Source organism: Strix uralensis, chromosome 8 (assembly GCF_047716275.1).
Source record: "Strix uralensis isolate ZFMK-TIS-50842 chromosome 8, bStrUra1, whole genome shotgun sequence".
NCBI lineage: Eukaryota > Metazoa > Chordata > Aves > Strigiformes > Strigidae > Strix > Strix uralensis.
The window spans coordinates 32,456,433-32,467,980 of record NC_133979.1 but is presented as its reverse complement, the minus strand read 5'-3'; the positions used below and the strand labels follow the sequence as shown (position 1 = coordinate 32,467,980).

General features: G+C 40.4%; 1 protein-coding gene across 17 annotated transcripts in view; it reads right to left on the bottom strand.

Moving 5' to 3' along the window:
- Positions 1 to 2,204: 2,204 nt before the first annotated feature.
- The window catches only part of RC3H1 (ring finger and CCCH-type domains 1), a 67,974-nt gene continuing 58,630 nt past the window's right edge, over positions 2,205 to 11,548 (bottom strand). For 11 of the 17 annotated variants that reach the window (XM_074877029.1, XM_074877028.1, XM_074877037.1 and 8 more), the window contains one exon: positions 2,205 to 10,906. In XM_074877029.1, the coding sequence (XP_074733130.1) occupies positions 10,753 to 10,906 (154 nt within the window). In that variant the 3' untranslated portion in view covers positions 2,205 to 10,752. The remainder of the gene's footprint in view (positions 10,907 to 11,548) is intronic. The other 6 variants (XM_074877033.1, XM_074877036.1, XM_074877039.1 and 3 more) reach the window with 2 other exon arrangements.

Genomic DNA, 11,548 nt, shown 5'->3' with positions numbered 1-11,548 from the left:
GCGAGTTGGTAACTCACAGCTTCAGTATTTGTATCTGCTGCAGGAGGTAAAACGTCCTCCATGAGAAAGGACAGACTCACACACCATACCTTGTTGCTCCAAGTAGCTGCTGGTTTAGTTTTCCAAGGTAACTCACATGCTTGCAGGTCCCAGGGTCTTTGCAGGGGAAATTAGGGATTGTTCACACCCAGCTGAAAGCAGGAGGCAGACATCCAAGCACAGGTTTCTAGTCACCCAATGCTCAGAGGTAGTTTAAAGCAGTAAAAACAAGAGCAAACACCTACTGAGTTTTGCACATCCCGTAGAGCTTAAGCTAACGTGAATGAACTCTCACCAGTGTGACAAACTACGCTGATATTACGACTGCATGCTCACTTCACTGTAAAAAAGAGAGGCCAAACGCCTAAAACTGAGCATGGGAATGCTTTCTTTAATGATGGTGGCCCTATTAGCAGCAAGGTTAATTCCAGAATTGACACTGTAGGGCTGAAGGATCTGTAAGCTGCCCAAGCCATACCCTCTAGGGTAGCTGGGTAAATATATTTTTTGAGTGCAGCATTTAAGTGGCAATTTATTGCTGGTTCAGCTCAAAGCAACAACCCAGCACTCACGCCTGAGCGGTGTTATACCTACAGAAGATCCAAAGCGAGAAGTGTGTTCATACAGATCATTAGCTGCCTTGTTTCCTCTAGGGGAAGGACTGTCTTTCTCCCGGTGCTGCTGTTCACCGACCCAAAGCAGGGATCAGCTGCTCAGAAGCCATCAAGCACCAAAAGCTCTAAGCCTGGCAGCCTGGGGCAAGAGAGATCACGCCTCAGATTTAGTCTCTCTCACACTCATCGTCTGGGAGACAGGGAGTCGGAGTTAACAACTGTGGGGAATGAAGGTTACAGGAACAACTCAAGATATCTCAGCCAGGATGGGGGACCCCTTCGCTTCAGGGTGCTGCTGCCTGTTCCAAGTGCCAGCAGAGCTGTGCGATACAGCACACGGCCGCCTGCCATCTCTGGAGGAAGATCACAAGCTCTGATCTCTGTTTTTCAGAAAAAAGAGCCCAGAGCAGTTTAGAGCAGCAGGAAGACAGTGCGTTTTCCCAACATGCTTGCGCTGTCCTCTGAATTGCCCCTTTTTTTGAGAAGCTGGAAGGAAACAGCCCTTAAACATACCTGGGTGGTGAGCAGGAACACAAATTTGATTAGATTTTGGTTTGTGCTTTGGGTGCTCAGGTTTATGACAACGCACGGGAAGGAAGACTCACACACTCACAGAGCGAGATGGGATCAAGAAATGCTGTGTTCTGGACTAGTCTCTTCCAGCTCCCTTCTATCCTGGTATCCATACCCAAAGGGAAAAAAATTTTCCAGCAGCTGCCATCCACTCAAACCTAGTCTCCCTTCTTTGCCGTATACAAAACCCTCCAAGTTTCCCCAGAGCTCTCCTGATGCAGAACAGCCACCGCTCCCTTCCAAAGGGATCTGGCTCTCCACAGCACTTCAGATCCTCTGTAAAAGCCAACCACTGCAGAAATACAGCTTGCTTTCCCCCCGCCCCTCCTTCCTAAGGGAGCACACAAGCATCCCGGACCCTCCAAAGCAAAGGTAGGAGTAATAAACATTATGCATTAACTCCCAGGGCAGAAGGCTGTGCTTGCCCTGGAATAGAAGGAACACTTCTTTAGCGAAGCTGTAGCTTATTCCACATCAGACTACGTTCAGCCACTCTCAGATTTATAGCCAGCTGATGACTTGTTAAAGCCCACAAAAAGGAGTGAAAGATTAAAAACCACAGAGCCATCTGTGGAGCAAACCTTATTCTCACTTTAAAGCAAGTTCCAATGCAGGCTCAATATTAAAGGCACGCTGCTTGCTCCTTGCTCTGAAGGGTTTGTTTAGTTTTGGTTTTTTAATACGTAGACTCTCTTTGAGCAATTTGCAAAACTGATTGAGTATCTTTTCTTGTTCACCTCTGGCAACCACACGAAGAAGCCACTTTGTTTACAGTCAGAGTCCGAAGAGAACAGACCAGACCTCCAGAGGCAGCGGCTTCTCTGCTATTTGGCATCTTATGCTCCAGCCCGGCAGAGAACAAACACGCCTTGACCTGGAGAAAGTCTTACACAGTCAGTCTTACAGAGTCTTACACCTCACACAATTTCAAAGAATGCACATTCATCCCAGACAGAAAATGAGAGATATTTCAAAGTGTTCTCCATTAATTTATCATTTAATATAAATGCTGACAGAAAAGCAGATAAGACCTTGTAGACACTTCCAACTATTTACAAGCCAAATAGTGAAATCACCACCTTTCCACCCATTATTTTTGTTGAATCTGCAACTCAAAGGACCCTTAGACACTATGTGGAAGCAAGGTGAGGTTGAGTCAGCTTTAAGAGGGAGAAAAGCAAGGTGAAGAGGGAAGAAGAAATAGCATTTCAACATATGGCTTTTTCTATATAACCACCATGCACACACAATAGGTCTCCACTTCCTTGTTCTTTAATACAAAAGTGACACTGTTGGCTCTAGAGTTCTAAAAAAGAAAGAAAGGAGACAAATACTGACTTTCAGATCTCTGGATCCTCTTGCCTTTTGCCTCCTTCAATCTACTCTGTCCCACTTCAGCATATCTAGAAGGCTTTTCTTTCAAGTTTAAAAAGCATATTGCAGGAGTAAAGACAAGGAGTTGGATACACTGAACTCTTTCTTCTACTCCTTTTGTCATTTCAGTTTTTCCAAAAGGTAGTAAACCATCTAACCTTTCAAGGAAAGAGGTATCAACGCCTTGTCTGCCTCTGGGTGTCTCCCGTGTGACCAGGCCTGTATGTACAAGACTTCAAAATTCCCCTGAACTTGCAAAGAATTCAGTTTATGGAATTCTCATTCATTCTACTTAATCTCTACTCGTATTTAAAATGTCTTGATAGTTACAAACAATAAATATTCACAATATCAACCCAGAGTCAGCCATTCCCACAAAAGCTCAAGAATTTTTTTTGATGGGGAAGAGAAGCAGGAAAGGAAGAAAACAGCAGAAGAAGAAGAAAAGCAAGGAAAAAACCAGTTCAAACAGAAAGAGGGAATTCATGACATTTTGTTTAGCACTGATTTATAAGAACAGCAGACAGGGAATTTCACTTATCCAGGATCCTAAATATATTCAAGAAATAGTTCATAACCTGACTCAACAAATCTCATGGTCTCCTTTATTACCTAGACTATCCTTTTTATTTTATTTTTGTTAAATATACCTCTGCAGGGCACAATCACATACAATCAATACGATTGGAAAATTACATGAGCTCTATCCCAAGCATATATGCACCAATGTTAAAAAGTTATTTAAAAAACCAAACAAACCAAAAAATAAAATAAACTCCACCCAAAAAGGTGATAATGACTGCAGAATGTCTCGGGGAGACTTGTACGGAACTAACAAGATCGAAGAAAACTAGGCTTACAAAAAACAGGAAAAAAGTCATCTATAGAGAAATCCCACAACTGGAAGCAGATGATTTCAAAGAGGGGGTGGGAGCTGTCACATAGAAGATCCCACAACTCTTCCTCCCTCCTCCCATGCATGCCTTGCCTCACCAGTTCCTCCCCATAGCAACAAATACAATGGGGAACGAGCTCGACACTATGCTACTGGTTACAGAAAATAGGGAAAAATAATCAAGCTACAGCAGCACAGTTGCTAAGCTGAATTCAAGGAAAGCTCCTCTTAGCATAGAGGCTGCTTACACAGCAAGCAGAGGCCAAAGGGGTAATGGGAACGCCTTAAAATTAGAAAAAAAATGAAAGCAATTTGATGTGCTAGATTTGCCCATTAAGAGAGGCTGCAGATTAAAGGTACCAATTGTGAACTGTGCAGCAGCTGTGACGTGAACAGGGTTTCTCCTGTCTCAGGTTGCTTTACACATTTATAAACTGCTGCTACCAAGTTTCTTTTTAAAAAGCTAGAAATAAAGAGGTCAGTGCACACATCCAGTTGTGGGATCCATCCAATACACAATCTGGTTTGGATGCCAAAGACTTGTGAGTACTGTCTGCCTGACACAGAACTATTAATAAATCTTTTTAACATTACAAAGCAGCAATTAATTTCTTAAACATCAAATACTCCACAAGATTTTCTTTTTTGCTTACAGATATTTTTCCCATATACATTTCATATGTAATTCCACCATTTCTAATGCTTTTTATTTTCATAGACGCTGCACCACTTGTTGCTTCCATCCTTCCCAAGACTGTATTTTTCAAACTGAAGTTGGTAACTGTGTTTTCCTAAAACTTTCAGATCTTAGCATCAGTTGCTTCCTGGAATATGAAAACATCCAATTTGTACACCCAAAGACACCCGCCTTGCTGGACGAAGCACCTAAACTTTCCCAAATGCTGAACACTGGGCAATTTGCACTAAAATCAACACAAACTCCCTGGAATCGCAAAGATTGCCTGGGAAAGATCAGTTAATTATTTAGGTTACTAAGCTATAGCCATCCAATTTTTATTATTACGGTCACATATTTTAAACTTCAAATGACTGGGATGTTCCCAATGCAGACAAATTCACATTCCCATGTGCTTCTTTTATTGGGAAGTTTCAGAAAAAGCTGCACCCTCTTTGCTTACCATAGTGTTCAAAGAGTTTCCAAGGCATGATATTACACTTGCCATTGGGAAATAAAATTATAAAGAAAATCAATATTGAAGTTTGTTCTCCTTTCCCTGCTCATCAAGGCTCTACCTGCATCACAAGAAGTGCCTCGAAGACTGTGACAACACTAAGCAGTTACATTCTTCTTCCTACACAAGAATAAAGACCACAGGTTAACTGTATAAGGACACTGTGCTGGGATAACATTCCCCAAAATCGCCTAATTATATTGTGTAACTTGAACTAACTTACTCTAGCCTCTTTCACCCCCCTGATATTTCAACAGAAAATAACGTAGTTGATAACATCTGAGTACGGAAAAGAGAATCCCCAATGAAATTTTTGGCATTTCAGATTATATTTGATCTGAGAACAAATCCATTTGCGCTACATAATCTGTATGCTGGTATATCACAAGTAACAACCACCTAAAGACTAGACCTAAAAGGTGACTCAGAAGAGCTGTTTCACCTTCCTCGTAAATTCAGAGTTTACATTTCCTCAAGCAAGGCAGACGTTTTTCCAATTAATGTTTAAATTACCACTTAGACAACTTAAGAACTTCTGCTTTCTTTCATCCAGGGGAATTGATTTATTGTGATACAAAAAATTAAAGTTGCCCACACACTAACTTTTTCTGGTTGCTTTTAAGTCAGTGCTACCAACATTAAGGGACGGAAATAGAAAGTGTGTTTTGGAAAATGAACGATGACAAAATTTGAATATGAGGGTAACATCATGACTCAGTCTTGCTCTGTGTTCCTCCTATCTATTCTAGGACTACAAAAACTTCTTCATACACACACAGACAAGCACAAAACTTGCACGCTGCTTATATGTTCCGTTTTTCTTCCCCCATTTTAGAACAAAGATGATGAGATGGCATTCCTGCTCTTGAGCCTCCTGGTTATTAGCACGAATTAGACCATAAATGTGGGTCTGAAATAACTAGTCAACCAAAGATGCTGGGGTTCCTCAGATAACTATTCTCTAAGTCTGCTTCAATATAGCCCAGATTTATAAATGGAAATGGCAGATTTCTCTCTGATCCTAAAAACCTTAGTAACAGTCTGCAAGAGTTAGATCAAGGAAGGGAAATGCAAGCAGCTTTCTTGCATTATCAATGAACAGCCTCACTCCTAGTCCTTTCTAATAAAGAATTTGCCCCACGTTACTCAATTTGTGCTGTCAAGAGACAATACCATCATAACAAGTTTGCTTCTTCCACATCTAATTTAATGTAATGCTACAGTTTGACAAATCTTTTCAGTTCCAATGGGCTTAAAAGTCAGTCACATTTGCAATACAATTTATCTTTTACTGTAACTGAAGAAATTTTAAATCAGTATTCAATTTCGATTTAAACACTTAAAGACAAGGCTTCTTTAATTATACAAAATTTCTTTGTTCCTTCTCCCTCTCTAAATGAGCCATTCCGTCAGCTGAGAGAGTGCATGAGAGACTGAAAACATGTCAGAACACCCCAGATACATCTCAGTACATTGCAAATTTTATGACTAAATGGAATGATTTTCCACAATTCAATGCACGGATAAGGCTTGACAATCATTAACTTCTGTAAATTGTTATTAGGATAATACAGTCAACTCACAAAACCCTACAAAGATTTGACAATCAAAATGGCTACACCAGGAAAAAAAAAAAGTGTAAAGCACAAGTCTTTGGCTCTCCTTTAAAGAAAAACAGCAGTATACCATGTTTATACAGATCCCCCGTTTGCCTACCAGTAGGGGCAATATCACATTTGTGCATCACTGAGTAATAACACCATTAGAAAAGGCAACTTCACAGAAGTTATTGGCTAAGCGAATTCATTTGAATGCTCTGTTTTGAGGCAGCAAGCTGTCACTGTTAGACAATCAGGGAGGGTGAATGGGCAAGCCACAGAAGGAAAGGAAGGAAGGCATGGACAAAAGGGAGGGAATAAGGTTCAGAAGAAACTAAACAGAGAGAACTTGAGAAAAAGGGGATAACAGTGCTGCAAGTTTGAAAGGTGCTCTGATCTCAATAAACAAAAAAAAAGTCCTACTCTGAAATGGGACGGGATACAATAGTATATAAGAGGGGCAGAAGAGTGTAAGGTTCTCCTATTACAAAAAGAGAACTAGTTCATAGGAAAGGAAGAAGAGATGTTGACAGAAGGAGGAAAGTAACACTACAGAATAAACATAATTTCTATACTGACTGAATCACTGACACACTGAAGCTTAAGCTAGCATTTGAAGCTTCCTATTCTGGGGCGGGGGGGGGGGGGGGGGTGTGTCCATGCTGGGGCTGAAACCCAGGTATTGATGAGGGTTCAAAGTTGTCTACTGCAGTAGAAAATCTAACCTGCCTACCAAATGATGCAGTAGTGCCCTAACACCATTGTAATACTGTTTCTTCTTGCCCAAGTAGAAAGAACTAAACCACTTTCTAGCTGAGACCGATTTCACTGAGGTGGACAGCGTTCCTGTACAGCTGGGACAATGACTGATGGGCTACAGAAATGAATGGAGTAGGATACAGAGTTACTCCAGAAATTTTAATTCCCTGCTTATTTGCTGTAACCGTCAATGCTTCCATTATATGTAGAACTGTCCTCCCAGTTCTACTAGCACGCTTTTCCACAAAAAGGGAAAATTTTAGGTGCAGCTTCCAGAAAAGACTTAAAAAGCAGGCACTGCATTTTGCTGTTTGACTTGTTTGATCAACTAAGCTTCTGCAAAAAAAGCAGAAAAAACAAAGGAGGAGGGGAAAAAACAAAAGCCAAAAATCAATACTGTTAGTAGATATTAAACAAACTATTTAACAAGCCAAACTATAAAACTGGGCAAACAGGGCATTCACCTGGACACACTGATCACAACAAGGACACTATGCACAAAGTACAGCACGGAGAGCTGGATAAAGGAGAAAAAACAACAGTAAAGTGTCCCTTCTAACCCACAGGTTTTGGAAGGATTCACCCCGTGTAGGCCAGCAATCTGAATAGCTCTTACTGAAGAATTCCTCCTGGGAGCAAAAGTGGAGGAAAAAACATAATCCCTAACCTGGCAAGGAAACTAGCTGGCATACGTAATAAGTAATAAAAGAGAAAAGGTTTTCTGCCCCTCCAGATTTTCTTCCTAGTGTTTAAAATGAATCTGTAGATTCAAATATATCATAACCGTCTTTGAAAATTCCTTTTACATCAGGAATTACTGCAGTCAAAAAAAGGTACATTCTGGGCTTGTCCTCCTAGGTTAGAATATTGCACTAATTATCTCAACTAAAATGAACTCCCTGTGTTAATAAAGACAGTGGGAAGAAGTAAACTAATTAAAAACAATGAGAAGGCTGACCTGACGGTGGTGCTCTGCACTAAAGGATGGGAGAAGAGGGCACAGTGCCTGTGTCAGATGACTGGTGAGCAGGCTGCCAGGGGAACAGTTGATCATCGTCATGCCCAGAGCAGAGGAGGGAGGAACAGACCTGACGGGCTCAAAACTGCATCAGCCTAGTTCTGCTCAGCTTGAAGGGGAGCGGCTGTAATGCTAGGCCTCAAGTAGGAGATACGGATGGATGGGGGCAAAGTGTAGATGAAGCTGTTCTAGTGCAAAGATGATTCTTTGCCAAAAGTTAAGAGGGGTTAGAAAGAAAGCAAGCTTCAAAACTACTCTTGGCAATTAAGAGGCTAAAGTTCAACTAAGAGCGAAATAAACCCGTGTGAAGACATATGGAAAGTGTGGGCGTGTGCGCTGAAAAATGCCTTTTATTTTCATTCAGTGCTTCTACCTCCCAGACATTTGATCACAACAGCTGCGCTCATGCGAAAAAATTCTTAAAACATACCCAATATATATACAGATATAACTATGTATATATGTATATATATATTTATATATAAATTTTTATTTAAATAAAAAAGAAAGCTCGAATCCCAAGCCAATATGTGTATCAAATCCTTGACCAGCCAGGTCTGTAGGGCATAATCAAATTCAATGTGAAATAGTATATAAACGCGGTGCCTTGACTGGGCAAATTAAATAATTGCTACTCAAAAGAGTCTTCTGTTTGGACTCTCCTACTGGTAGGCAATAGTGGGACTGTATCCCCTCCCACCCCCCATTTTGTTTTATTTAACAGTATGATGAATGCAAAGCTTAGCCCAAGGTTGCTATGACCTCAGCAGGAGTTAAGGTTAAGGAAAAAAAACTAAAAACCAAGAAAATTTATTAACTCTTGCTTTACCCAACCAAAGCAATGCAGTAATTTATTATTACATAACCAGTGCTTTCCGATTTAGTAGTCTAACCCAGAAAAAAAAAAAAACAAGAACAGGCCAAGAAGGTGCAGAGGGAGCAGCACTTCAAAATCATTCTCCACAGAATTCTTCATGTACAGGGTCTCACCCCAGCGCAGGTCAAAATAGTCAAAAAACATGCAGCAACAACACAATCTCTTTCATTTCTTTAACTTTTAAAGAAATCATCTAGAAAGGCTTACAGTTTCTCCAACTTATACTTACAAAGCATCGACTTGGAGAAGTAGCACACTAGATCCATCAAGCAAAATTTGCTTTTCAGTACTTCTGACTACTACTGACAGGATCTGTGCTGCATCTTAAGTGGTCATTGTGACAGAATTACTCCCCTATGAAAGGGGAATCTAGGAAGGACTCACTGCAGCAGTGGCAAACAAGCTGCAGATTGATTCTCAGGTGTCAAATTCTAACACATACAGAACTTAACCAATTCCAACTTTAAAAAAGAAATAAAAATTCCCCTCTGTTTTAAAGATTGCCATGATCGATGCACACAAATCAAAGGTGTTGGTCTCAGGGTCCTCAACAGCTTTACAATTAAATAACTGATGTATCACTGAACAAACGAAAGAAGAAAAAACCTCTGGTTATAGAGGAAATTATGTTTTTAATAATAATAATAAAAAAAGCAATGAAGAAAAAACAAAGGCAGGAGTTGCTGAGAAGGCGGCATACATGAAAGACTTGTTTCAAAAGGCAGAGAGATCAGTAAGTCCCTCTGCATGAACTTACTTGTACGGACTTTGGGTAAGCTTGTTTTAAAGGCATAGTGAGAAGGGGAAAAAAAAGCCCCAGCAAACACTGGATGGACTAACATGATTCACCAGCTCATCGGCAGTTAACATCCTTCCAGCAACTGCATAACCTTATGTTCTCTCTACTTCCTATTTCTAGAGATTCTGCCTTGGTCACAGCTGTACAACCTTCACTGGTTAGTTAAGCCTCTCTACCACAAGCCCCAGCTAACCAGCTTCAGAAATACATGTGCTGTAGTAGACGGGTCTGCGTTCTGCCAACCTCTTTAGTCCCAACAGAAAATAAAAGGCCAGCAACTTTCAAATAAAATAACGGGTGCTGGACACTTACTTTGTTATCCTCTTTAATTACACCTGCTGTGCTGGGACACACAGTAAGGACCACACACTGCAAAGATTCTGTCATTTGCATTTTAAACTTAAATAATTTAAGCAAGAAGTCTCACACAAGCTAGGGTTCTGTTCCTAGCCACAATGGGAGGAATTATTTTAAGAATGAAGTTCGCTACACATCTTTTGACACTGCAATTCGCAGCTACTCTCCAACCCTCATCCCTTGTTTACCCTTAAACCATACAAGGAAGCGGCCAGGTTGTTTTAGTTGTTGAGAAATTAAGGTGATATAGAATTATGCACTGGGTATGTAATAATACCAAAATAAAAGAAAAAACCTACTTCATTAAGATCATACAATTAATCAAACAGAGTATATATATAATATCTTTTTTTTTTAAGCCCTGGGATCCAAGGCGTCCAAAGTTATTAAAATAAAGTTCATTCACAGAACAAAAACAAATTTAATTTGAATTGCTTGCAGATACTGCTAATTTTCATTTTTTTAATTAAAAAATGCGTTAATGTGAACTATGTGCAGGATTTGTTTCTAGTAGTTGTGTTTGTGCACATTGCCTCTGGACCTGCTGCTCTGCTACTGCTGTTGCTCCTGGGTTTCTCAAATCACCCCTGGAAAAAAACGTGATGGAAGCTACTGACACCCCAGCAAAAGAAACTCTGGGGTATGCTGGCCTCACTTCATGGAGCAGACGTGGGTGTAACTCCCGCTCTCTGGGAGTCGTGGTTGTCTCCTCCTCCCTCTGGGTCCTCTGACAGGCTGAGAGATGCCGTCTTGTTTGACAGGAGGCCAATGTTCTCTTGTGTCAAGGCTGATCCGTTCGGAACATCACTGCTGAAAGAAAGGTGAGGAGAAAGAAGGATGGTGTGAAGAGAAGTAAGTACTGAAATTTTTCATTTATTTTAAGTAAAAGGACTTCAATATTTGTCGCTGCGGCATCTCAGTGAACAGTTGCGAACATATGTAAACATGTAAAGACTTGCCTTCTGTAACAAACAGGTGTCTGGTATGCTGCAGATACTTACCAGAAAAGGAAGAACTAAGATAAGGCTAACTGAAAAAACAAGACGACTACATATTTTCAGGGTCCTAGATTAGTTATGTTTTGCAGAGTATTTCAGTATATGTCACAAGATGTACAGTATCAATCTGTACAATGCACAGATTCCCAAATATTTAACTCATCTGGATCACTTAATTATTTAAAGAAAAGAAATAGTCTTTTTAATTTTATTACTTCCAAACTTTCATATGGAAAAATCAGTTTCTACTCTGGAGGCCTCAATGTAATGGTGCAGCGCAGAACTCGAGAACTGGTTATAAGAAGTGGAGACTTCATAAGCGATTGAGAGGGATACATTTTCTGAATAAACATCCAGAGTCCAAACTGCTCACATCGAGTTATATAAACTTAATGAAACATCTGGGCTTTTATATTCAAAGTAGTACTCTGAATACATGCAGATGGTTGCAGCC